General features: G+C 43.9%; 1 protein-coding gene across 2 annotated transcripts in view; it reads right to left on the bottom strand.

The window, feature by feature from the left end:
• Acp3 (acid phosphatase 3) overlaps positions 1-25,401 on the bottom strand; it is a 45,443-nt gene extending 20,042 nt beyond the window's left edge. For both annotated transcript variants that reach the window (XM_021647797.2, XM_021647798.2), the window contains exons 1-7: positions 25,219-25,401; positions 14,705-14,800; positions 12,622-12,708; positions 11,839-11,991; positions 7,984-8,082; positions 5,628-5,720; positions 3,419-3,551 (exon numbers count right to left, since the gene is read on the bottom strand). In XM_021647797.2, the coding sequence (XP_021503472.1) occupies positions 3,419-3,551; positions 5,628-5,720; positions 7,984-8,082; positions 11,839-11,991; positions 12,622-12,708; positions 14,705-14,800; positions 25,219-25,335 (778 nt within the window). In that variant the 5' untranslated portion in view covers positions 25,336-25,401. The remainder of the gene's footprint in view (positions 1-3,418; positions 3,552-5,627; positions 5,721-7,983; positions 8,083-11,838; positions 11,992-12,621; positions 12,709-14,704; positions 14,801-25,218) is intronic.
• Positions 25,402-26,849: the final 1,448 nt, after the last annotated feature.

The raw sequence follows: 26,849 nt of genomic DNA, 5'->3' as shown, positions 1-26,849 counted from the left end.
ACCATAATCCCAGAGTCTGTAGGACTTTTAGAAATGCACACCAAGCAGTTAAGACAGACCAAATGATGCTAAGTGAGCCAGACAAAGTCCCTGTCCTCCCATAAAGCTCATGAAATAGTTACATCTAGGCACATGGGCAGATAAGTTAGTGAAGGAGACAGGTGACCTCTTCTGTGTGCGGATGCTGGAATTTCCTGGCTGAGACTGGAAGAAACTGGATGCTCCATCCTCAACAAGTCCATGCCTCTGTCCCAGGGATGGCTGCCCCATGGGACACTTAGGAGACTTCATCTTGTTCTTCAAGCCACCTCAATCCTAACCTCAGTTGCTAAGGTTCCGAGAATCATGAAAACCACCTGCAAAGAGAAGCTTGTCCTCAGTGAGCGGGGGCCTCCGTGGCAGCCTGTAGCCCTGGCAATGAGTATGGTGCCCTCTCTCGTGCTGGGGCGGTTCTTCTCCTGACTACCTTAAGTAAAGTACCCTTAGGCTCTGAAATTCCAATATGCTGATGTATATCTGGGGAAATGAGACTCGGCAACATTTCCAATACTGTATAGTTTGTGAGCAGAAGAGCTGGGCTGTGAAGCCACGGAGGAGCTTATACTGAAACATGGTGCTTGCTTCTAGGTTCCGTGTGCCCATTCTTTTTTAAATCCAGCTAAATCAGACGTCCCTTCATTTGATTTAAAGACATGAACTCTACTTCTCTAACTTCTGATCTCTATGTGCAGCAAAGGCTAAGGGCACAACTGTCCACATGGCACTCACCCCAGCACGGCACTTTATCAACAGGCTAAAACCATACAAAGGCCTAAACAATCCAGAAAGGCAGATCTTTGCCAAGGAGGATAAGAAAAGGGCAAATACAAGGACGGAGAAGATTCAGGAAGAGAGTAATAGTGTATCCAGCTTTCATTAAGAGCTGGTTAAATAGAACAGAACCAGGCACGGGGCTGGGTTCAGCGTACAGGCAGTTCTTTGCCAGTCCCCAGTTGACGGCAACTGTTCCTGAACTATACTTGGGGATCTTCGGGGTAGGTATGGATACATCTTACTAAGAATTTTCACCCACAAAACCAGATGAAACACAAAAGTTCCAGCAAATGTTAGACTCCACTGGCCACCACCCAGGTGTTCTCGTGTTGCTGTGTCGTGGAGGCAATGCGTGCTTCCTGTGTGGGATTTATCAGTCAATCACCATGCTGTCAACACGTCTCTCTCACCTAGCCAGATCTGAACAGCAGGCTGAGAGAATGTTTTGTAAAAAGCCATTCAGGAAGCGGGGCATGGTGGTGCACGCCTTTAATCTCAGCACTTGAGAGGCAGAAGCCGGCATATCTCTGTGAGTTCAAGGCTAGCCTGGTCTACATAGAGACTTCAAGGCTATCCAGAGCTATACAGTGAGAACCTATCTTGAAACAGCAACAGGAAACCCATGTAGGAAATAAGTTTTCTGTCTAATCAAGAGCAGTGGATTCACCTCAGAAGACAGGTCAGGTGGGTTCACATGAATGGTAGCCTTTAGAACCCAAGACCAGACATCTTGGGGAAGGACTGTTCTGTACAGAGTCTAGTTTAATCCTTGCTTCAAATGGAGAGCTGAAACCCTCAGAGTGGAAGCGGCTTTCCCCTGGTGCAACCCTCTAGTAGTCAAAGCAGGGATGAAGTAGGAAAGAGTAACAAGCTAAGATGAACCCCGCTTCTATTCCTATCAACACCTCCCTACCATCCGTTAAATTAAATGCACACTGGCATTTAATAAAAATGTAGATTCTTATTCTATAGGCCCAAAAGTCTCCTAGCCACTGCTGGGTATGCTAATGCTCCAGGCTACAGTCTTAACAGAGCATTCCTGAACCCATCCTTGATGTAGTTGGGGGAACTTTCTGATGGGGCTCGGGACCGAAACACACTTGTTGGGGTCCGCTGGACCTGCTGCTTGTATGGCTGATGAGGTCCTCAGCATCCTTCACTGTGAAGCATATGAGACAGAGCTTCCTTCAGGCTTCTGTGTCCTCCTTGGAAAACTTCTTAGCACATCAGGTTTCACCTAAGACCTCTGTCTGAGTTGGTGAAGACCTCTGTCTGAGTTGGTGCAGACCTCTGTCTGAGTTGGTGCACTGCCTCCCTTGAAGGCGGCAACTTGCTGCTTTTGCCGTTAGTGTGGAGAAAAGACATTTCCGTTAGGTCTCCTCTGCACCACGCAGTCGGAACTTCTGCTGCAGCAGCAGCTAAGTAAACATCCTTAGATCTTCAATGACCGCTGTCCTGGGTCATCAGCCCCAGCCTACTTTGGGTCTGCTCCTGACTGGCCTAACTTCAAACCCTCTTCCCTGTTCTCCCGGTGACAGCCGACATGCAAACCTGCTATTCTAGCGGCAGGGGCCTTTTCTGGTTGACAATTTGAGTGCTTTGTCTAGTTATCCAGTTCCCGAGTGGACGTCCTCCCAGTCCGGTCTGGTTCCCAAAGCACTTTGTCTCTGAGCGTTCTCTATCCGGGCTTGTCTTGATTGAGTGGTAAACATCTGCTAGTAGCCAAAATCCTGTTATAATTGTGCTGCTGCTGTCCTCAAAACATTGAGAGCATATCAGCCCGGATGATCCTCTTCACTGTGTCAACACTTAACACAGTTGGACCTTCCCTTGTTTACCCCCCATGACTATATTATAATAATACAGTATTGACTACATTCACCATGTCTGAACCTACCCTCCCTAATTCGTATTTGGGCCTACTTATACTGATGTCCCTGCGGACTCCAGTATGTATCCATCCTGGCTTCTTTCTTCTACTCCCCAGTCCTGAGTTTAAAAACCCAGCATCCTCCTTCCTGATTTGCCTTCATGGTGAGAGGGTGTCAAAGACTGCAGCTGTGAAGCGGGGGTCCCTGATAAATATCTCAGTATCTTTCAAAACCAGTAGAAGAAGTTGTATAAATTTGTCAATTGCAGTATTCGTCAAATGTTTGCAAAACATATCCAGCTTTTGCCAACCTTCACGTTGCACCTCATCCTATCAGCTACCGGACACAATCCATTCTCCCAGAACCCAGACATAAATCCTTCCTATTTTATGTGTAAGGGATGGAAAGGACCATTTGACTTTAGTCTCAAACTTTCATTTCCAGAAGTACAAATTAACACCCAGAGTGTGCAATGTCAATGCCTTATGGAAACAGCAGCGCCGACAGACAATATGTTAGGTACTAGGCACTGTAAACATATATTCGTTTTAGCATTCACGGTCCCTTCCGCGGTGTTTTTACCATATCAGCTTTGCAGAACGGAAACCGCAAAACAAACGATAAAGGGACCATTGTAAAGCCACTCCATGAATGGGTAACAAGTGGAGGTCAGACCCACACTGTCCAACTGCAAACCCAGCATTCTTTCCATGTTTAAAAAAAAAAATACTTACCCCCCTGGAGTCTGGATTTCTCTTTCTGCTTGTGAATTCCATAAAGAGAGAGCAGGGATAGTTCTGATAACTCTTTCAACTTGGTCATGGCGTCCTTGGTGGCCCAGGGGGGCAAAGTGAAATTGTGGACACCCTGCAGAGAAAGGAGAGGAGGAAACTATGTTCACACAGTTGTGATTTATGACTCCCTTTGTTAATTTCCACTTCTCCCTTCATCTCACAACGAGGACATCTAGGGCCACACAGCCTTGCTGAACTTGCCATTTCACTCTAAGAATTTATGAGCATTAGTAATGGTTTTCAGATGGAAAATCTAAATAAACTAATCTGTTCTTCCTTGCAAGCCCAGAGCTTCATGGCTTACCTGCAAGTCTAAGAAAAAATTTAGATTTTGCACAAAATGATGCCACAGGGCAGAGATGTACCCCATCCCTTCGCAAAAGGTTTAGAAATCTTGTCATTAACCTGTGAGGGAGGCTGTTCCAGTTATTTTTTTTTATTTTTTATTTTTTTGTCAGCTAGACATGAACTGGGGTCACCCGGGAATTGGGAATCTCATCTGAGGAATTTCCACCTTCAGGTCGGCCTTAGGTAGGCCTATGCGGCATTTTCCTAATTGAGAATTGGTGAAGAGGGACCAGCCCACTGTGGGCAGCAGCGCCCTAGCAGGTGGTCTTGGGTTATATAAAAAAAATGGCTGAATGTGAATCAGAGGGAGCAAGACAGGAAGTGGCATTCCCCTGTGGTCTGTTTCTAGGACAAAGGCAAAAAGAGCATATAGGGTTAGATGCTCTTTCCTAGAAATCAGAAGGACTTTCTTATGAGGCCAGTTATAAAAGCTCACGTATTTCTGCAATCTTCCCAGGGATACAACAATCTTCTGGTTCACTGGCTAGGGGAATGCCTGTACCTCATGCACAGTGAGTGCTGGCAAATGTTTGCTGAAGGTGTGACTGAGCTTCAAGCAGTAAAGATATAGTCTTTGCGCAGATGTTTATTGCCTATTAGGAAGAGATGATTAGAGTTCTCTGGTTTTAAAAGTTGGAGAATGGGAGAGAGGAAGAGGAGGGGAGGGAGAGTTGGGGGAGGGGGAGAGAAAGGGGAAACGAAGAGGCTGTGAGAAGCGCAGCATGAAGTAAAGGGTGCAGAAGGAAGAAGCAGGGGATGTGAAAATGACCGAAGGTAACATGGCCTTATCACAGAATAGCTCATGTTAAACCATCTGAAGTTATTGGGGCTCAGCGGTAGCATGGCTGTACCCTGGCCTTAATCTCTAGGATAAGCAAATGAGCAAATAGAAAAGGAGAAGAAAAAGAAGAAGGAAGTGGAGGAAGGGAAGGAGGAGGAGGAGAAGAGGAGGAGGAGGAGGAGGAGGAGGAGGAGGAGGAGGAGGAAGCTGCCTTCACCAGGACTAAAATGAGGAGCCTTAAACAAATGCTGAAGATAAAGAGAATGCATGGTTAGGTCTCCTGACTGCCCTGGAAATGGGTAAAGTGTGTCATCTTTCATTGGACAGAGTAGTAAGGTAACCCCTGTCCCACACATTCATGATGTCAGAAGTGGGATGAGGTAAGGTAACCCCTGCCCCACATATTCATGAGGCATGTAGGAGTCAGAATTTTGCTCTAAGAGACAAGGAATAAAAATTACTCTTTTTGGCCAGAAGATGGAGCCTGGTGAATGAAAAGCATCACATGGTGGGAAAACCTGGTGCTTTATCTAGCTAGGAAGATGATTTCAAAAGCATTACGTAGGGGAGGTTTTTTTTTTGTTTGTTTTTGTTTTTTTTCTCACAAGCCATGTCTGACAGTCTGGCCTATAGTTGTCTGGCTTAGCTCAATATCCAGAAAGCTGGCAAATTTTCTCCCCCTTTTATATGTAACAACATTGCTTAAAAAATTTTTTTTTCCATTAAAACCAGTGACAGGAACCTGGCATTCCAATGTGACTGCAAAATAAATGAGAGGCAATGTTTTGAAGAAAAGCAATTTTTGTTTGCAATTTTCTAAAGGGCAAAAACATAAACAATGAGAAAAGAGAAGAACAGATTTTCAAGCTTGTAGAAGGAGATCTTGAGTGATACTTCAATATGAAAGGCCATAGAAGCAGCACATTTTCAAAAAGCAAAAGAAAATGAATTTATCAGATTTGATGTATGAGTCAAATCATAAAATCAGATTGCAAATGAATCTTTGATAAGTTCTTTTACCTCGCAATATAAAGGGTCGTAAACATTACTCCAAATTCCAAAAAGATCCTGGTTGGTGAATCCTGACAGTGATGACAAGGTTTCTATGAAGCTCTGGAACACAAGAAGGAAAATATTTCTGCAACGGGCTTCTCATCATCCACAGACGCTGATATCTACCGCAGCAAGATGCAGCAAGTGATACAGGCAATGATAATGGTGACTAAGAAATATGATATGAGCTTATTTCTCACAGTACATTAAAACAGCAGATACATGCTGGCTTATGGCCACACGTTCCTGGTTTGTCCTGGAAGCCAGTGGAAGCACTCTGCCTGGGACTCTTTTTCCCAAGTGGGTAAAGAATAATACATGCAAATGAATGTCCCCAGCCAAGAAAAGAAAGGGAGGGTGCCCAGAAGTCTCTGGTTATACGAATGAGCTCTTCATGAAACGCAGGCATTTCACTCACTAGAAGGTTCTGTGTTGTCTTAATGAGATGCGTGTTAGACTGTGAGGTTGGTAGCCATTTCTAGGAAGTCTTTTGGAAGACCGTTTGACGGATACATTTCCAGGAGGCTACTTCTTACCCATATTAACCCCAACAGGCTTCCAGCAAACAAACAGCAATAATAGTGTCCCATTGCTGTGGCTGGGAAGACAGCTGGATTCCTAGCACCTGTGGGAAAAGCCATACTTGGGGGCATGAGCTTGGGACTTCAGCCAGTCTACGCAAAGGGTGAGCCCCCATTCCTGGTGAGAGACTGTGCCTCAAAAAACTCAAGGTGGACCGTTCTGAGTACTGGCATTTGAGGGTGACCCTGGGCTCCACATGTAAGAGTATACACACAGGCAGGCAGGCACACACACACACACACCCTATATATGAAAGATGGTTTTTATTCTTTCTGCCTCAAATTCTGCCTCAAACTCCAGGGAGCATGATTTCTCACAGGAACTCTGTCAAGCTCCTCAAGGGCAATTTATTCCAATGCTATTTTAACTTCTCAGGACCATCAAAAAGAGAGAGAAAAACTTTTAAAGTGTTTGTGTGTTGGTTGTAATGCCAACACTAACAAAGACTGCTCAGAAAATACAGTGAGTTCATTGTCACTTGTAAGGACCAATATAAAGCACAAAACATTAGCAAATAATTCAATTTCACGTGAAGGGGAAAAGGCTTAATTTGAGAAGTGTAAAGATGGTTCAGTTCTAGTAAATCTACGAATATGGTTAATCACAGTCACGATTCAAAGGGGAAGATGAGTATATTGAAAAATCTTTCAAAAGATTAAGAAATGAGCTGATTAAGTCACACATGAAGTCAGAGAAGACAGATTTTGTTTTCTTTTAGTTTTGAGGCAGGGTCGTTGTGTGTTGCCCTGGCTTGTCTAGACTTCTCTGTGTAGTCCGGGCGGTCCTGAACTGTATGGCTCTCTTCCTGCCTCCACCTCCTCAATGCTTCGATTACAGATGCGTTACCACCATGCCAGGGGATTAGATACATCCTCAACTTAGTAATAATAATAATACACCAAAAGCATAAAGACAGGGCCTGGAGGGATGGCTCAGGGATCAGGAACACTTGTTGCTCTTGCAGAGGACCTACACGCAGTTCTCAGCACCCACATGATGGTTTGCAACCATCAGTAACTCCAGATCCAGGGGAACTGATCCCTCCTCTGACCTCAGCAGGTACCAGGCATGCATGAGGTACACATACACATAGGCATCAAAACGATCATGCGCATAAAATTAAAAGATCATAAAATATATTTACATTTTAAAATTTATACAAAAACACATGGCAAAAGCCTAAAATGATCTTTTCATTTATTTGTCTGTCTGTCTGTCTGTCTGTTTGTTTTTCAAGACAGGGTTTCTCTGTGTAACCCTGGCTGTCCTGGACTCACTTTGGAGATCAGGGTGGCCTTGAACTCACAGAGATCTGCCTGCCTCTGCCTCTAAGAGTGCTGGGATTATAGGCATGCGCCATTGCACCTGACCTAAAATGATCTTTAAGATAAGAACAAAGACTCCATATTTTTTATAAGGAACTTCCACATCAAATGATTATAGATCCTCCCTAATTTAAAATAAACTTAATAGTATCTCATTAAAATACTAACCATTAAATATTTTTGAAATGCAACTGGCTGATTCTACAGTTGGCAAAGAAGCTAAAAATATCCACATGAAAATTCAGAAAATAGAGGAGTCAGGTGTGGAGGCGAGAGCCTTTAATCATTGCCCTCGGGAGGCAGAGGCAGGCAGACCGCTGACAGACACATTTGCCCCACACTTCTTTCTAGAAGGCAGCCTTTCATCTTTTGTCTTGACCGTCATACCCCAGTATACACCACATGACAGTACTAACTTTATATGGATGAAGCCTCTTCTGGAACTCCTCAGATTGCAAAGTCTCCCTCTTGAGTTCTTGAAAACGAGGACAGTCCCTGAAAGGCAGGTAGAGCAACTGCGGACAAAAGGAAAAACATAAGGCTTTGATTAGCCAGAGGAGCTTTGGCAGAGGCTCAGTGCCAACGGTTTAAGCTTTGCTAGGTTTAAAGCAACCTCAAAAGACCCAAGAGTCCTTGGAATAGAAATTCTAAAATTAGAGGCAATGAGGCAAGTAGTCTGCAGGTCCTAAAATAATAGGGCAGGTACCCTGACGGGAAACTGTGATTTATTCACTTTCCTTTCATGAACTCGCTGCTGGTAAATATTCGCAGTCGCTCATTTTCCACGTGAATGACTGTTATCTTGTTCTTCCCCAGAAGGAAGGTGAAATAAATTAGAGGTTTGGGAGAGAACCTTAAAGGGATCGACTGTTCACTGACTTCACGCTGGCAAGGCTGCAGACTGTCAAAATAAGTGTTCCGTGTATGGAAGATATAATTAAAAATCAATTAGGAGGACAAAACGATGATCGTGAAGGTAGCGTAAATTTCGCCATCGCACTTAGCTTTAGCTGTGATGCACAGGCTACTGAGTTTGTTTTGGGGGTTCCAAGGTTCATCGGCTCCTTTTTTTTTTTTGCAGCCCGTGGTGGAGAGGACTATTGGAAGGCCACTCTTGGATCACTGAAGCTCTGAAACTCAGTGTGTATAAAGCTGAGGCCAGCTTCCTCTTCCATTATCCCTTCTTGCTAACGTCTTTACTTCTGCCTACGATAAAGTTTGGAAACCTGCTTTGTAGGCAGTCGCCAGAACTGGTCTGCTTTCAAACCGTATCACTCCCCACGCTTCCTCTCTGGTCAGTTGCTGGCCGTTCCCGACCTTCCCAGTCCATTGTCCTCGCAGGAACCACACTCCTCCTTCAAGGCACCCCGCATCATTTTCTGTGGGTCTTAACTTCTACAGACTTTTCATTTTACCCGGAGTCAAATCCAAGCTTGCCACGGTGGCTGAGGTGAGGTGACCATTCACCAACAGTGGGTGCTCTGCCCTGCTCCCCCCTGCCTGACTTCTCACACTCTCTTCTCCAGAAATACCTTGGGGCTTTCTTGAATGGCACTGAGGCCCACCCCTTATCGCAACCTGAAAGCATTTCATCACGGTTCTTCTTTACTGCCTGTTTCCTGCATTGTCTATTTCTTAAAAGATGCTTCATCTCAAGTGAACTAGACTTGTCTCTGTCATGCTGGCTGCTGTATTGCTGACAGCTAGAGCAAGCGTGTCGTGTTAGTCACTGCTCAGCCTTTACAAGTCGCTTCCTGTCTGTCCTTTCTAACTCTATGTGTCACCTGGTTTTATCTTTGCTTCCTTCCTTTTTACAAGCATGTAATCTCAGACCTTCGTTTCGTCATCCCCGAATTGTATCAACAACCACCCTCTGAGGCTCCCACATCTTTTCCTTCTAAGCATTGTCGGGACAGGGATGTACCACGCTACGCTGCTTATCACACCCACGCGGTACGGAGGAATGCACGCTTCCGTGTCCTCCCCTACTGCGGCAGTCTGGTTCACAGTCCCGCTCTGCGAGGACCTGCATCTCTGCCCTGGGTGGCCCCTTCTCCGAACCCCTTCAGCACATGCAATCTGGCTTGAATCGCCCACCATCTTGGACCGTGTCACGTGGTTGATCCATGCTAAGTTTCTTTCATGATCTAGGCATGATCAAGCCCAGTCTTACATTCATTCAGCACAGCTCAGAGAATAATCTAGTGTTTTTATCAATTGGGTTGGACTTCTTCATCGATCAGAGAATTTTGTTTGCCTTCATGAAAAAGTAGCTGGAACCTATGGATAGATTTTTGTTTGTTTGTTTCTCTCTCCATCTCTGTCACTGGCTGTTCCTTTTTTTCATCTTCTGATAGCACTAGTATCTTTAGCGTGTAATCTGATTATCATCTGTCTGGATTACAGGTTGGCTAGCGCTTTTGCTTCCCATTGCAGTGTTTGATACTGCATTTCTGGCTTCATCTCTGTAGAAAAGCCTGTGGTAAACATGGTATATATATTTTTTCTTTTTGGAAAGTATTATTCACAAAATATAATAATATTTATTATATTAAAAATTATTATATGCAAAATATAATAATATATTATTGTAATATGATGCTTCCCTTTTGAGTCGGTGAAGGTAAGGACATAAATGCATTATTCTAGTTCTTCAGAGAACATCAGGAAACACATACTAAAAAGGTTATAGTAGATTAACCTTGAGTGAGTTTGAAGGGGAGGTGGTTCTATTTGCTACAAAGCATTCTGAAAAATTCTATAAAGCATGCATGAAAAATTTATACAACCATTAAGCCAAGTCTGTAGGAGTATTGACAGGGCAGAGAGGAGAATAGTGTGTCCCAGAAGTCCCTGGGAAAAGCTAATACACAGAGTGTGAGATGCTGTTGTGATTTGGGTACGGCCCCCGGAGGAATCATGTGTTGGAAAACTGGCTCCTGTGAGGCTATGTTGAGAGGCTGTATGGTTGGGAGGTGACTAAGGGATCTCTGTGGGTAGGAGGGGGTTTGTTACAAAAGCAAACGCTTGCTCTGTCAGGCCACTCACCTGATTCTGAGCAGATGTTAGTGTCATGCCTTGAACCTCCAGTCTTCAGAAGTGTGACCTGAATGAGCCCCTACATTTAAATAAGTTATCCAGTTTGTAGTGCTCAGTTACAAATACATAAACTGGTCAAGCCTAAAATACACTTCAGGGAAATTAAGGAATAACTCTCTGTTCCACACTGGTTAATTCATATTCCCTTATACTCTAAAGTGGAAGGTTAGATTAATTTTTTTCATATTTTTCTAAATACCAGTTCCTATGAAAATGTTAGATTTCTTGGTCAGCTCACCTATATGAGTAAAATGGGGTTTCTCTCAAATGGTTCCATTTAAGCAATGTGGTGTACGGGGCTGCATCTTAAACTTGGGTGCCCATAAAATCATTTAGGGAGATTATTTTAAAATGCTGATGTTGGGGCTGAAGAGATGGCTCAGCAGTTAAGAGCACTTATTGCTCTTCTGTAAGACCAGGGTTTGATTCCAAGCACCCACTGTGGCGGTTCACAGCCATCTGTAATTCCAGTTCCTGAGGATCCAGTTCCCTTTTCTGGTTTCTGGCCAGTCACACACGTGCTCCATGGATATACATGCAGGCAAAATGCTCATACACATATAATGAAAGAAAATAATTAAAAAGATTCTGATGCAAGGGCCCTGCCTTCAGAGGGTGACTTGTTATGAGGCGTGCCCCTTGTCATTGGGCGTTCTGAAAACTCTCAAGGCAGTTCTCACAGGCAGCTAAGTCTAGAACCACACTGTCTCACAGGGAAGAAGATGCTTTGGGTGGGAGGGGCCCAGGATTAACTGCTGCTTACTAGCAATGTGGCACTGGGCAGAGTTTGTTATTTTACCTCTCTGAGAACTTTATGTCATTTGTTCCAGAATGTAAACTTTTAATAAGAGAGGAGTGCTTGATGGGAAGGGGGATCTTTGGATATTTGGAGGAGATAATAAACTTAGGTTGGGCATTAAAATTTTGGGAATTGAAGGCAGAACACGTGTGTGTGTGTGTGTGTGTGTGTGTGTGTGTGTGTGTGTGTGTGTAGGCGGAGAGAGGGATATTAGCAGAAGTTGAAATGGTAGTAAGGTAAAATAAATCCAAAGAAAAGCTCAGCTCCTAGCCTTGCTAATCTGGGCCTTTGCGTGTCCTATGTGTCCAGCATGCTGAGTCTGTAAGTCCCCAGCAGCCTGGTTTCCTCCTCCTGGATTACCCAGGATACTGACCCGATCTTCAGAGAGAGACACTGTGTGCACCGGGATGGGCTGCCAGGGCAGGCTGGGATTCCAGATGCTGATCCCCTCTGGGGGAAACAGGGCTGCAAGGTTTGTCATGGCACTCATCAAGGTCCGGTCCACATCCGTGCTTCGAATATAAACCTGGATGCGGAGAAGGCAAACCAGATGGAAAATTAGAAAAACTTGAGGTTTTCTTTCCGTGGGGCTGACACGGTACCAGCTAAAGAGCTGGAAAGGGGAATAAGATATCAGCAAGAGGGCAGGCAGTGGTGGCGCATCCCTTTAATCCCAGCACTCGAAGGCAGAGGTGCATAGATCTTCATGAGTTTGAGGCTGGCCTGGTCTACAGAATGAGTTCCAGGACAGCCAGAGCTGTTACACAAAGAGACTCTGTCTCAAACAAACAAAAAGTAAGTAAGTAAGTAAGTAAATAAATAAATAAAGATATCTACAAATTGTATTTGTCATGGGATAGATAGTACTGTGAAAATACAAGGGGACAAAGCAATCAGTAGGCCAAAAGTTGAGTTGACCAGTCACACCAAGCCAAAGTATTTACACAGGTACTCATACAAACTTGAACTAAGACTCATAAATGTTTAGGAAAAAATAGTCTCATAAAGAGAAATATATCTGTAAGCAAAATCTCTGACTTGTGCAAATTCTCTAGAAAATAGGCACGGGTATAAATTCTTAATATTCATGAGGAATTGGTTTGTTTTGTTCTGTTTTTCGAGAGTCAAGGTTCAAAGTCCTGGTTTCCCAACTTGCCTGATCACATTTATAGGACTCATTCAAGAATCCTCTGTATCTTCTCCTTATATAACTTCCCAGTTCATAATGCTGTTCCATGCCGCGCTATAGGGAAAAAGAATGAAAATGAAGGTTAGGGAAAGTATACACTGTCATAGAACTGTGCCCTTTCTTGTTATTTATGACATGAACAAGCTGTGCACCACAGTTCCACAATAAAACCATCTCTTTACACTAAGACAAGAGAGAACAGGTACTTTAGTCAGGACTCCCTGAGGAGACATATTCATCTTTGTTAGCACACAGTGCAGAGGCTTGTGTACAGTATGTGTTCAGTTGATAGTTGGCGATTTATCTAGGTAAAAAACTCATCTCAGGTGTGGTTCTGGGATCTGTGTGGGTGGAACATTCAAAGTGATTGGCTGACCACCTTGTAGGGATTTTTGTGAAGGAAGTCTAGCTGTCTGATTAAGTCGAGTGTGCTGAATCTGAGGGTCCCTTACAACCTTGTAGTAAACAGAATAATTTGTTACATTCACAGTCTATCTATGGCTGGCTCATTAAAAAAAAAAATAGAGCATGTTACTCCAAGTGTGGTCTGTAGATCAGCAGAGGTGGCATCACTTGGTAGCATGTTAGAAATCAAATTCTTAGGCCCTAATTTTGGTGTACTGAGCTAGAAACTTTGGAAGTGGGACTTAGAAATCTTTATTTTTAAAGATTATTTTATGTGTATGAGTGTTTTGCCTGCATGTGTGTTTGCACAGCGCATGTGTGTCTGATGCCCACAGAGGTCGTAAGAAGGCATCAGATCCCCTGGATTACAGGTGGCTGTGAGCCACCATATAGGTGCCATGGATTGGATCTGAATCATTTCCCAGAACAGCAAGCACTTATAACCAGGCAGCCCCACGAAATCTGTTTTAACCATGTCTCTCAGAGAATCTGGTGTGTCAGCCGGGTCAACCTTAGCCTAGTGGTCCTTGAGGACTGGTGTGCACTAAAATAAAAGTATCCAGAGGCACCTGTTGAAACTCAGACTCCTTGGCATCTCCCCCTAAGATACTAGCTCTCTGTACCTTGGATACCTGGAATCTGTTTTAACAAGGACCCCAGATGGTTCCAGCCTAGGGAACAGCGTGCCATGCTTTGAGAAGCATTGCATTTAGGCTTGATGTCACTACAGAGCATCTTACCAGAGACACACAGTCCTAGAGGATGTAGTCACTGAAGCTACTGCTTGCCCACACTCGCTTATTTGCTTATCACTTGGAAGCGTCTCTACCGTTACCTTTCATCAAAGATGAGGATGGCTGATGGGAAGGAACACTGCTGTTCCACTGCCCGAGCCACTGATGAAGCAAGGGCTTTGGGTCCAACTGTCTTCTAACTTACAGCTCACTCTTGCAATCTGATTACTACTTAAGAGACTTCTAACTTTGAATCTGGACCTCATGGTCCTCAAAAATCTTTTGATCTCACTAGAAAAGCATAGCAAATAACCAGAAGCCCTATGCTAAACAAAAACAAAAACAAAAACAAACAAACAAACAAACAAAAAAAAAAAACCAATCTATGAATCTTTGTGATGTTCTCTCATTAGATAGAAAGATGGTTAGGCTAGGCTACAGTGGAAAGGGCTCTAAGCTTCCGAAGCAGTAGATACTGGCTTCCCATAGCTTCTCTGAGTTTTAATCTATATAAAATCTGATGGTTAGGGTTGTGATTCTCAGCTTTGGCTGAACAGTAAAACCAGGCAAACAGCTGAGGACTTTCCAAACATCCTAACGCCCAGTCCATGCTCTAAGCCAATTAAACAAGGCATCATTGCTATTTTTTTAACATCTCTAGACAATCTCCACAGAAACCTTTCAACACTTAAATACAGTCAGCAGGATAAATACATCAAAATGGAAAATTCTGTACATGTTTTTCCTTCACTCAAAAATTTAATCAAAGCTATGGCTCACACGTGGGATCTGTACTTGAGAGGTAGGAGGAGGGGGATGAGGAATTTCAAAGTCATTCCTGTCTACAAGGGAGTTCAAGGCCAGCCAGTGCCTCAAAAATACAAAAGAACCACAAAATAGGTAAAACTAACCTGAGTGAGTTGGCCATATCCTTGTGGCCACGAGGATTCCTTGATGGGGTCATTGGGAAAGGTGCTGATGGGACTCCGGTCTCCATGCCGAAACAACTAAGAAAAGACAAGGGGCAACAACATTGTAAAGTTCACTTGGGTGTTTTGTCTCCACTCCTCGTAACGGAGTGTCTTGGACTGTGGCTGCTATCTTGTCTGTGCAGTGGGATCACCTGGAGAGCAATAGAAAACTCTGATGATGAAGTGCCCCTTCCCCAGCGATCTTGGTTTCATTAGTGGAGTTTATGACCCAGTCTTCCAAAATTCTGTTCAAATAAAACTCAGGTGAAGAGTCACCAACCCTGGGCTTTTGGCAATGATGACATCAGGATGATTGGCCGTTGGAAAGTGAGTGATATATTCGTGGGGATAGAGTCATGCATCCAAGACAACAGGGGCATGAGTACACAGGGGCATGGGTATACATGGTTGTTTGGTGCAGACAGACTGATTAGAAATATTTTTCTCTTAATTATGGCGACAGCAACAGTGTTCTTAAAATTTTATGTATAATAAAAACAGTGGTTTTGAAATGACATTCTCAATTGCGGATAATTTGAATCAGTGATTAGCTTTAGGAGGTTTGGGCAGACAAATTATAGATCAGTAGGTTAGGAAATCTGGATCTCAGCACCTTAATAGATTGCTTTTGGATCTGTCCAGGCACCATGCTATTCTGACTGCACATTTGTTTCTGGAGAGAGAGAGATGTTTGAACTTCTGAAAGCTTCCTACTTTGATTCTAAAATGCCTTAAGAGTAGCATGCCAGGCCAAACTCAGTGCTATTTTATAATCAAAACAAAAGGAAAGAAAAGCGTTCAGGAAGACAAGATGAAGCTTTACGTGGATGCAGAAACTATTTAATAACACAGAGGGTGGTTGCATAATACTTTGTTTGATCTGAGATCACTTTCACTTGTCATAGACACGGAGAAAGGAACAACTGCAAATTTGAGTTACCTTTAGGAAGGAATTCCAGGATATCAGAGATGGCTTCCACAACCAGACACATCTTGGAGCCCAGTCACTGCTACCCACCTTCCCAGGGTTGAGTAGCTACAACTGTGACACGGCTTCCACAGATCAGTAGCCTCACATTCTTTTTCCAGGATTTTTCAATTAGCACTGTACATTTTCAGGAGTAGATAATACTCCATTGTAGGGAGCTGCCGTGTGCATTGTTTAGACCTGGGACTCTTGCTCACCAGCTGCTCGTAGCAGTTCCTTGTTATGACGGCTGAAAAGACCAAACACCTCACCACTGAGTTAGCCAGAGAGAAGTCCCGTAATGGGCAGAAGTCCAATAATAGAACAGCGAACAGCCCTTCCTACCACGGCCAACAACAACACTACTTCTCTGGTGTTTTCCGCACTTGCTTTGCCTTGAGGAGCTGCTAAGCTCCTCATGCCTAATCCTGTTAACCAGTTCTGCAGTTTAGCCACAATTCTTATTTTATACATTTTCCTGCTCATCTTAGTTAAACGATGAGTCCAAATTCTCAGCCATGTGGCTTTCACAACAGTGTCTTTTTTTTTTTTTTTTGGTGTGTGTGTGTATGTGCATGTGTGTCCGTGTATTTATGTGTGTGTGTGTAGACTGAACTCAAAACTTTGAGTATGTAATCTTTCACTGAGCTACACTTCCAGCCTTCAACACTAGCATTCTTAACTACTCACTATTGAGAGCTTCGTTTCTTCAAACCCGTTCCTTATCTCCTACCTCCCTGCCTCCTCCCAGCTAAGTTAGCATGATCTGAGACCTGGGAATTTTCTTTTTAATAAGCTCTTTTCAATATACTCTTTTCCTAAAAGACTAGAATTCAGATGTGTGTGTGTGTGTGTGTGAGTGTGTGTTGCACAAGAAGACCCCAAACCTTGTTATAAAAAAACCATCTCCAAGGCATCATATCTGATATGTAGTATTGAAATAATAAAGCTCTCTCTCTCTCTCTCTCTCTCTCTCTCTCTCACACACACACACACACACACATACACACACACAACCCAAACAGACAAACAAGTGTGTCTTCATTAAAGGAGCACTGGCCTGCAGGTTGGCAATCACCTGTAATCCCAGAACAGAGGAACTGAGACAAGAGTTTAGCCTTAGCTACATACTGCTAAGACTCTGTCTCAAAACAAACAGGACTGGGCATGTTGGTTCATATCTTTAATCCCAACACTCAGGAGCAGAGGCAGGTAGATCTCTGTGAGTTCAAGGCCAGCCTGGTCTACATTGTAAGTTCCAAGACAGCCAAGGCTACATAGACAGACCTTGTTTCAAACAAACAAACAAACAAACAAACAAACAAACAATCCTCTCCAAAACCCAAACCAACAATAAAACTGCCAAGCGTAGTGCTTAATATTACATATTGAGTTGGAGGCCAGCCTAGGTTATATGAAATCTTGTTCAAATGAACAAAACAACACACTCACACAAACGCAAATAAAATAAAACAACAAATAAAATTAATCAAGAGCATGGCACTGGGGTTAATCCTGACTATATCTAGGGATAATTGCATTCTCAGACAATACAGAAGATTTTAAATGTCACTACATTAGAGGCTGACTCATGCTGTGAACTTTCTGGAAGGAGTGCGCTATAGAAATACTAAATATCCCTGTTCCAGCGAGGGACTGCAAGTTAGGATTTGCATGTGCACATGTGCATTTGTGCATGTGTGTGTGTGTGTTTACATAAACGCATGTGGATGTCCTGTCCATGTGTGCTTAGACCCAAGTGCTCATGTGTGTGCGTGTGAGGATGGAATCCTTTGAGCTCAGAGCTGCTCAGGTCAACAACAGCCCTCAGACTGTCTAGGCATTCCTACGTCTACAGAAGGGCAGCTTCTCACTCTACTACATTATTGCTCCTGACCTCAGTCAAGTAATTCTACTCTATAAAAACCTTTAGAAAACTAAATAAATATTTTATTAGAGGTCAGGAGTTTCCACAGAAGTAGTGATGATTGCAACAGGAAGAAATTTGAGAAAACTCCTCGAACACACACCCCTCCATGCTTCAAAGGGCCCTTCCTCTGATATCTCTTTTGACTGTTTGTTTTTGAGAAGGTCTCCCTCTGTATACCTGGATCTAACTACATAGTCCAGGCTGGTTTGAACGTGCAGTCATCCTCCTGCTTCATCCTCCCAAACACTGGGATAGCAGGCATGATCCACCGTACTGGATTTCCTTTATCTCTTGTAATTCTTACAACTCCCTGCGGGCTGGTGATGTCGATCTCAGCCCTCTGGTTTCCTGAGAGCTTTTGATTTTCATCATCATGTGTCAATGAGCTATGCTGTACAATCCTCTTTTCTTCCTTCCTCCCCTTGCCCTCAACTTCCCCTTCTATCATCCCAATTTCTGCCTTTGATTCTGGAATAGTGAGTTTTCCCTTGGATCACACTGGAGTCTAACAAACCACCACGTTGTCCTTTCAACATTTAGGACTCAAGACAGCATAAACTCTGTGGAATGGCCTTGAATCCAAACCCCATTGCTCACACTCCTAAACAAGCATTTTATACACAGAGCCATCTCCCCAGTCCTATTTTCTTCTTTTAAAGAACTGAGAAATAAATAAATAGTTAGAATGTAAGATACTTTGGGTAGAAATACTGATTCCTGAAGGTAAATGCCATAAAAGGCAAGAGGGACATCAGCGGTGAAAAGAGGCAGCAGGCAACCGCATCCTGCACTGGCCATGAGGAAGATGTAAGAGGCCTAGAAAGATCTTTCTTCAGGGCTCAGGAAGAACACGAAACACTCAGGAAAGAGAAGTGGTGCAAACTGTGTGTTACATGGCGCACAAGCTGTAAACAGAAATGCCTGGCAATCTTTCTGGTTACCGAGGGCAAGTTTCAAACCCCAGCGTTGCCAACCGTGGCCCAGGTGACCGTGAGAAAGTGACTGAACTCAAAGTTTTATACGCCTCCGTTCTCTTTCCAGGTAGCAACAAAATCATTTTCTGCCAGGCAAGAGCAACGTTAGGAATCCCACGTAGCACGTGTGAGTACAGAGCACACAGGATGCGTTCAGTCCACGGAACTTTTTATCATGTTTGTTACTAATGTTCTTCACGCCTTCAACTGTCCCAGATGCTTCTTTTCTTGCTGAAGTAGTTTGCGGCATCCAGGGAGTCACCCACTGAGCAAAGGAAAACAGCCTCCTCTTTCAAGAAGCAGCTCTATTAATATCTAATCATCTCCCCCGACTTGTACTTCCCTAAGAGCCATACTGCTTTTGCGTTTGGATTTGGGCCACTCTGCAATCTTGGCATGCCTGGGTGGGCAACCGAAAATGTTTTGGGCTAAATACAGTCTCTCTAATGAGTTCAGCACCCTGAAAATTTGCAAAAATGTGTGGACAAACAGGCAGAGAGAATTTCCTGAGCTTACAAGCTTACAAGCTTGCCTGGGCCAGTGTCAGCTCTCAGGATCATAGGCTTCCAGAACACATCTCTGCAGAACCTGCTGGTTGTCAGAGATACCTGCTGCTCCTAGGCACTCATGACTAGGGAGCCATGCACGAGAGAGAAGGAATGGCAGGCTGTTTGTGAGTAAAAGAACCTGTTTTTTTCTTTTCTTTTTCCAGTGGGGCAACTAATGTAGTGGTTCCCTTTACAAGCCAAGCCACAAGTTCTAGATAAGCTTCCATAACTGGATTTATGGACTGCTAGGCCATTAAAGAAAAGATCTATATCTAAACAAAATAAAACACAACAACATCAATGAAAGCTTTGACTGTGAGGTAACATTATGATTGTATTATGTCTTTTGGATAACTGGGAAGATTCAGTAGGAAATGTAAGGTACCTGGTGTCTGGTAGATGCTTTCAACCTATTACTTACACTTGAAATTCTACTTCAATTGAACTTAAAAACAAAAAGACAAACAGGTCTTGCAAAGTCTATGCCTGTGGCCAAACGCATTGTCTAAACATCAACAGTGAAGATGAAGGCAAATCAAAGGTCTTTTCCTTTTTTTTTTCCCCACTCTATTGTCCTACTTTAATATTCTTTTTTTTATTTTTAGTTTTTATCAGTTACATTTTATTAACTCTGTATCTCAGCCGTGTCCCGATCCCTCATTCCCTCCCAGTCCCTCCCTCCCTCCCTCATCTCCACCGTGCCCCTTCAAAAGCCACGAAGGAACCAAATGGATCAGTATACCCGAGTAAAATAGCAATAACCTTTGAGTCTGAATCACTGGCTAATACATGCTTCTCTTGTGTTTATTGGGCCAAAGCCTGAATCTAGGAAAGAAAGGAAAGAACTTAAAAGATACGTAACTACTTACTTGATCCTTTTGAGAATAAAACTAACAACTAGAAAAAAACAACAACAACAACAAAAAAAAAAAACAAGGCCTGGCACGGCAGTGAACTGGTCATGTGACTTGTTAGTACTTGGGGACTTGTCACAATGATCCGAACACTCACCCGAGTGGCTTTAGGACTTTTCATACATTTCCTCAAGCCTCATAACAACTCCCCGAGGCGTTATTAGCCCCATTTCCAGTGATGAATCACAGACTCATTAAGTGGAGCATCTAGAGCCACCTAGGCGGCACTGGGCTGAGCTGGCATTGCTCAGGCAATGGTCTGGTTCTTGGGTCTGCACTTCCTGCTACAGTGCCATATTATACAGTGCTGCCTAGGACCGCGTAGATTACTTTTTCACATCCTTTACCCTAGTCTCTCTCCGTTGCATCTTCATCTTTCCAGTAACTCAAATTAGAGTTCATGGGGTCATTAGCGATGCACCGTTTCCTGCAACATTTATACCCAACCCACTGGGTCCCTGTTGCATAACTGAAAACATTACCTCTGCTTTCCGATCTTCCTGTACTCTGATCCCGTCAGGTCTTCACAGTGCTTTTTCTTCTTCTGAACTGTGGTGTGGTAGCTCTTAGTTTTCACTACTAACCTCTGGCTACAAAGCACACTGGATGTACAGAACTGAACGTTCCCCAAGAAAAGCAATAAAGCTGGAGTTAACAGCTGGGAAAGACACGAGTGCAAACAACTGTGTGATTGGTCTACACACATCTACATGATAGCAGAGCTGCTAATGGTCTAACATCTGTCTCCTTTCTTTGCCCCTAGGCAGTTAACAATACTGAAGGGTCTTCTCAAACCTTGAGGACATTATGGTAAACAGCAGAAGCTGGTCACAACAGACAACAATGGTATGGTTTTAAAAATAGGAGGCATTCGGAAAGAGTTTAACTAATAGAAGCATAAAGTAGAACAATGATTTCCAGGGGTTTAGCAGGTGTGTCCAACCTTCTGACATTGTAATGAGACACTGTCCTCTGCAAAATAAATTGAAAAAAAAAAACAAACTTAAGGTGAGTTTATAGATTTGTGTTGGGCCACAATTATAGCTTATCCTTGGTCATTTGCTACCAACAAGCTGAAATGTGGACAGGTCTGGATGGGGAGGGCAAAATGAGAAGATACTATGGAATGGGTTTTCAGTTTTGAAAGTTTCAGTTTTGAAGGAATATTCCAGAGATGCATGGTGGTAGAAGAGCCCGTGATACAATTACACCGTTGAAACCTACTCTTAAAGTGAGCAAGATGGTGAATTTTAAAATTAACTGGGGGATAATCTCCAATTTATCCGAAAAGTTAGAAACCTTCCATTTTAGATGGTGGCCCCCAGCAGCACTTACTGTTGGACCCATTCACACTTCTGTACATAAATCATGTCACTTGACACTGAAGACAACCTTATGAAGGTTGGAAAGCTTAGTCGTGATTGTGCTCCCCGACTTTAAGTTTGGGGGAGCTAGAAACTCAGCTGTTTCTGTTAAATGGCTGGTCTCTGCTCCCAGACCTGGACAATGGTAGTGGAACTGGGTTAATAAAAATTCTGTGCTTTTCTAGGTATCACTTTCAACTTCTATTCTAGCAAAACAGCATTCGAAAACTAACTATGGGACTGACTGCTAATCCCTTGAGGAGTGAGATGGAAGAAGATGGGCTGGTCCTGGAAGGGTGCAGCAGCATCATGTGCAGGCCCGGCATTGACTGGGAGGTTTTTCATCCCACTGAAGACATTGTGCGTAGGGCTTGGAGGCTCGTTGCACCAAGACTATACTATGACTCAGGTAAGACTCTGCAGAAATAAGGTCAGCCATGAAGGATAAAAGGAGACTCCATATGGTGAGTCATTATTCCTTTTTTTTTTTTTTTTTTTTTTTTTTTATAAACACCCAGAGGAGCAACACAGAATTTCTGTCTGTCTGAGAGCACCACCAACCCCCTACCCCCGGGCTGAAGGGAGAGATGCTTTCCAATGCCATTCTCTCTTTCGGGTGGAATAAGATGATGTATGCGATTACTGTGGAAAGAAAGGCAAGCGAGCATGTGTGGGAAATGAGTAGGTACACGGGTGAAGCAAGACTGACCCTGAGCGGTAATTACCAAAGCTGGCTGAGGCCTGTGCTGAGACTTGGCATCCTTCGCTATCTTCTTTCTACCAAGTTAAAAATACCAGTTCTCTGCAGTCTGGGGAGGTGGGTGCCCCTGTCAGCCCAGGAAACTGTTTACAAGTAAATTCCTTCCTTGACATCTATAGTGTCTGTTAAAGACACACTTTATTAAACAGCTTAAAAAAGATCCTTTCAACACATTCAGACTTATTTTTTTTTCCCACCCAATTGTTAGTAAATGGTCAAACCACAATTTCATGGGAAATACCTCAGTAAGTTTGTTTTAAAAGATCATGTAGGGTAGCAGAGTGGTGGTGCACAGCTTAAAGTTCCGCACTTGAAGGCAGAGGCAGGCGGATCTCTGAGCTCGAGGCCAGCCTGGTCTACAGTGTGAGTTTCAGGAGAGCCAGGGTTACACAGAGAAACATTGTCTCACAAAACTAAAACAAACGAATAAGACCCATGAAAGATCCTATAGGGCTGTTGAATGGCTCAGTGTGTAAAAGTGTTTGCTCTGCAAGCCTGATGACTTGACTTCAGTCCCTGGACCCTGGTGTTTGTAGGAGAGATCAACTCCGAGAAGCTGTTCTCTGACGTCTACGTGTGCTCTGTGGTGTGTGTGTGTGTGTGTGTGTGTGTGTCCATGTCCAATGCAGTAGTGGGCTGAGGATGTACACTTTTTGGCAGCTTGTCTGTCATGTATGAAGCTTTGGATTTATGAACGAGACCTTGGATTCAGCCCCCAACAGTACAAAACCAAACCAAACCAAACCAAACCAAACCAAACCAAACCAAACCAAACCAAACCAACCCAACCAACCAACCAACCAACCAAACAGAAAAACAAATCACAGATAACTGGCTCTTCACGGGCAAGAACAAGAACCAAGGACAATTTTCTTCTCTTTCTGCCAGAAACAGCTTTTCAGAGTTGGACAGTATTTTTCCTCAATTATGGAAAAATTATGGAGTCGTGGTCATGCTACAAACTGTGCAGTCATTTCAGACTGGCTCCTGGTCCTGGGCTGTACGAGCTCAACAGCAGTAGATGGCATCTATTGGTGAGGGCATGGGCAGTGGCATCAGGCAGTGAAGGTTCGAGACTGTTTTTCTACCTGTGTGACTGTCATCAAGTTGCCCAACTGCTCACTTACATCTTCACCTTGAATGTAGAACCAAGTGTGTGGATGTTTGGTTGTTCTCTGTTTGTTTTTGTTTTGTTTTTTGAGACAGGACCTCACGTAGGCCAGGCTGGTGGGTCTTGCGCTAGCTATGAAGAAATTCTTGATCCTGCTGCCTCTGCCTCCTGGGTAATGGGATTACTAGATTTGGGGGTATGTATTACCTGGAACTCACTATGTAGACCAGGCTGGCCTCGAACTCAGAGATCTCCCTGCCCCTGTCTATAAAAAGACTAGCCATTCTTTTATTTGTACTCTTAATGATCTTCTGAGGATTTCTCTGAATGGTCAATATAACTGTTTATGTAGAATAGTTTCTATAATCTTTTAAAAGAAGGGGATCGTCTGGCTTATATCAGAGAGAAGTTGTTTTGTTAGAGGCTAAAGAAGATGTATTAAATTGCCTGTCATTTACCATTCATAGGAGGAAGCCACTTGAGGAAGAATAGCCAAGGTCTGCTTTCTGCAGTACTGGTTAATTTTTGAGTTGTAAGAGAGTTACCTTTGTAGCTTTTTTTTTTTTTTTCCTTAAGGAAGAATTAACTTGTAGTGGTCTATCACATTTTAACTGAGAGTGGAGAGGCAGAATGGGAGGGAAGAGAAACCCACAGCCTTTTGACAGCCAAGGAGAGTTACCTGGGCTCTGGGGTGGAACTCAGAAAGCTGTTCTGGAGCCTCAGAGAAGGCTGCCATTCAGCCAGCCGGTTCCAAGCCCAGTAGGACAGGAAGAACAATCGTAGCCCAACCACACCGTCCCTACTCTTTCCTAATGAGCACGCTGGCAAGGAGACCACGCATGGGAGGGAAAGAGTCACTCACGTGGGTGTCCCCGCAGAAGGCACTGCTTTATCAACACAGAGGCCATGCCTCTGGCGAACGGTTTTTGGGGGAGAGAACGCAACGGTGCTTTGGTTTTCTCCTCTTTTGTTCTGAACACATGACCAGTGAAGATTTACTGGACTAAGAATCGTGATCTATGTAAAATGAAAGTTTTTTGTTTTTTTTTTTTCTGTAGAAACAAAAGAACGCCCTGAACATGTCTCACTGACAGGAGAGGAATATCACGTTAAAGTGCTAAGTAGGAGGTGTGCTTTCTCTAACTCATGAAGGTAGTTTCTGAGTGTCTTACGAATTGGCCAACTTTTACTCTATCGAAAAAATGTAGACACCAATGGAGGCTGTGAAGGAGAAGGAGAAGAGAGGGAGAAAGGGAAAGAGAGGGCAAATCCTTGTAACTTTGAAAATGCTCTTTCCATATGTTTTTACACCCAACTGTATATATTTTTTCCTTGACAACAGGCAGCACATACCCCTCTTTCTCTCTCTCTTTGTTCATGGCTTGTCACAGACACCATATGTAGGGGAAATTATGGTGTTAATGATCAACTAAATCAGTTTATCTGATAATCACTCTGAAATTTGTGCTATTTCTCTTTTGTGCTACCAAATATACACTACAAATATATGCTCCAATGTCATGATAAACAGAAGGACTGACTTAACTTCAGAAAGTGACTGTTCTTTGATTTGCAAACAAATGATCATTAAATGGAAAGAAGCCAGGCTAGCTCCTGGCATATGAACAGCCCTAGCTGTGTCTTCTCCTGCCATGGCCTGTCAGTCTAAGGGAATCGGACCAGAAGGTGACTCTAAAGTAGCTAAGGAAACGTACCATCGACAGCAAACTCAAATGCTGTCTGCATTAAAGCAAACTTGCATGACTATTCACTTTGTGAGGCCGAACAGTGCCTGGTCTCAAGCAGATAACAGGAAGGAAACATGAAAGGTGACATTTGGTTTCTCTGACTTTCTTGTAACAGGGAAAACAGAAAAGTGTACTTACCAATGTCACGAACTTCAACTCTTTGGCTTGGCCTGGGCCCAGGCAGAGAGAAAGCAGGAGCAAGAAGCCAAGGCCTAGGCTTGCTGTCTGGGTCAGGTGTAGAGGAGCAGCTTTCATGGTCGGGGAGAGAGCTGCTTCTGGCAGCTGTGGGAGGTGCTGCACTTCAGAAGCCTTCTGGAGGGAAGTGCCTATTTAATCAAGAGAGTGACAGGGAGGCGGAGCCACATTCTTCCCTAGTAGGATTGCAAGATGGGTGGGGCAACACTTGGCATGCAAATACTGCCAGGTCGTAGGTGAGTTCCAGATCCCAACCTCCTCCACTTCAATTAGGACGCTGAGGCCCAGAGCCCCGCGGAGCTGGAACATCTCAAGGCCTCAGCTCCTGGCCAGCCTTCTCTTTTGCTTCCAGCTCATCTTTATCTCTTCCATAGCTGGGTGGTGACCATGCAGTGCCTTGGTGGCAGCCGCTTGGGAAGAAATCCTCCCTGCCTCTAGAAGGTTGAGGATTTGGCTCTTAGGGTTTGAGGCAGCCTCCTCCGTTGCGGGCATGTATCAACATGATGAGGCTCGTTCTCCTGCCAAGCGTGGAGTCTGGTCTTAAACTCTCATGTAGCCAATAAAGTGTTTTAAAGGGCAAGAAAGTGAGGCTGCAGATAGGTTGAAGATTCTTCTTCATGCTTAAAGGCGTTTGGGGTCATTTGAGGCAATGCAAAATTGGGTTTAGAGACCACTTTAAAAAAAAAAAGAATCCACACCAAACAAAGAAAGAAAACAAGAAACAAAAATAAAACAACTCACGATTGTCCCTCCCCTATCTCCAAGCTCCTGTCAGTAGCCCTAACAAACTCCTTAGGTAACAAACCAAAAGCAAATAGCAACAAAGGAGCAAGCAGCAAGCCAGTTGAGGGAGAGCAGAGGAAAGTAAGACAGGTATGGAGGTGAATGCAATGGAAACACATTACAAATGAAAACGTGGCAGTGAAACCCATTATGATGTGTGGCTTACATATGCTACTAACAAACAGTAAAGAACACAAGCCAAAACGGAAACAAGCAAAGCCAAAGAAGCCCACACTGCTTTGCTTTGACAGTCATCAACTTGTGTTACGAACCTTTCATTCTGGGGGCAACACACTCTTGACTCTCTAGCCATGATCTCACTGGGACTCTGTGGAAGAAAACAGTATGCACGGAGGAAGCTTGTCTTTCGGTTTGTTCTCACCAGGTCAGTCTCATCACCGGATGAAACAACACCTTCTGGAAAGGCACTCTGGGAATCTGCAGGTGATGTGGGTGGAACGGCCTTCTGCAATGTCTCTGCCCCAAGGATAGTGGGAGAACAATGGTTTGCCCACAACATCCTCAGCATTTCATTAACTTTACCGGGACAGCAGGCTGTATTGCCGTGTGGTCATAGGAAGCCCGGAAGGCGGTGTGTGTGGGAGAGCTGTGGTTCTTCTGCTATGCGGAAGTAAGGCCTTCGGTCTGTGTGGTAGGATGTGTGAGCTTCTCTTTGCCGGTTGCATCCTCTGCCAAACAGCTCCGTTGTGGTTCTCAGCCCTGAGAAGGTGGGTGCAAGGCAAAAGGGATGGAGACCGAGACTTCCCAGCATTGTGGTTTGCGATGTCTCC

Source organism: Meriones unguiculatus, chromosome 6 (assembly GCF_030254825.1).
Source record: "Meriones unguiculatus strain TT.TT164.6M chromosome 6, Bangor_MerUng_6.1, whole genome shotgun sequence".
Lineage (NCBI taxonomy): Eukaryota > Metazoa > Chordata > Mammalia > Rodentia > Muridae > Meriones > Meriones unguiculatus.
The sequence above is the reverse complement of the archived record's forward strand: the minus strand, read 5'-3'. Positions and strand labels throughout refer to the sequence as shown.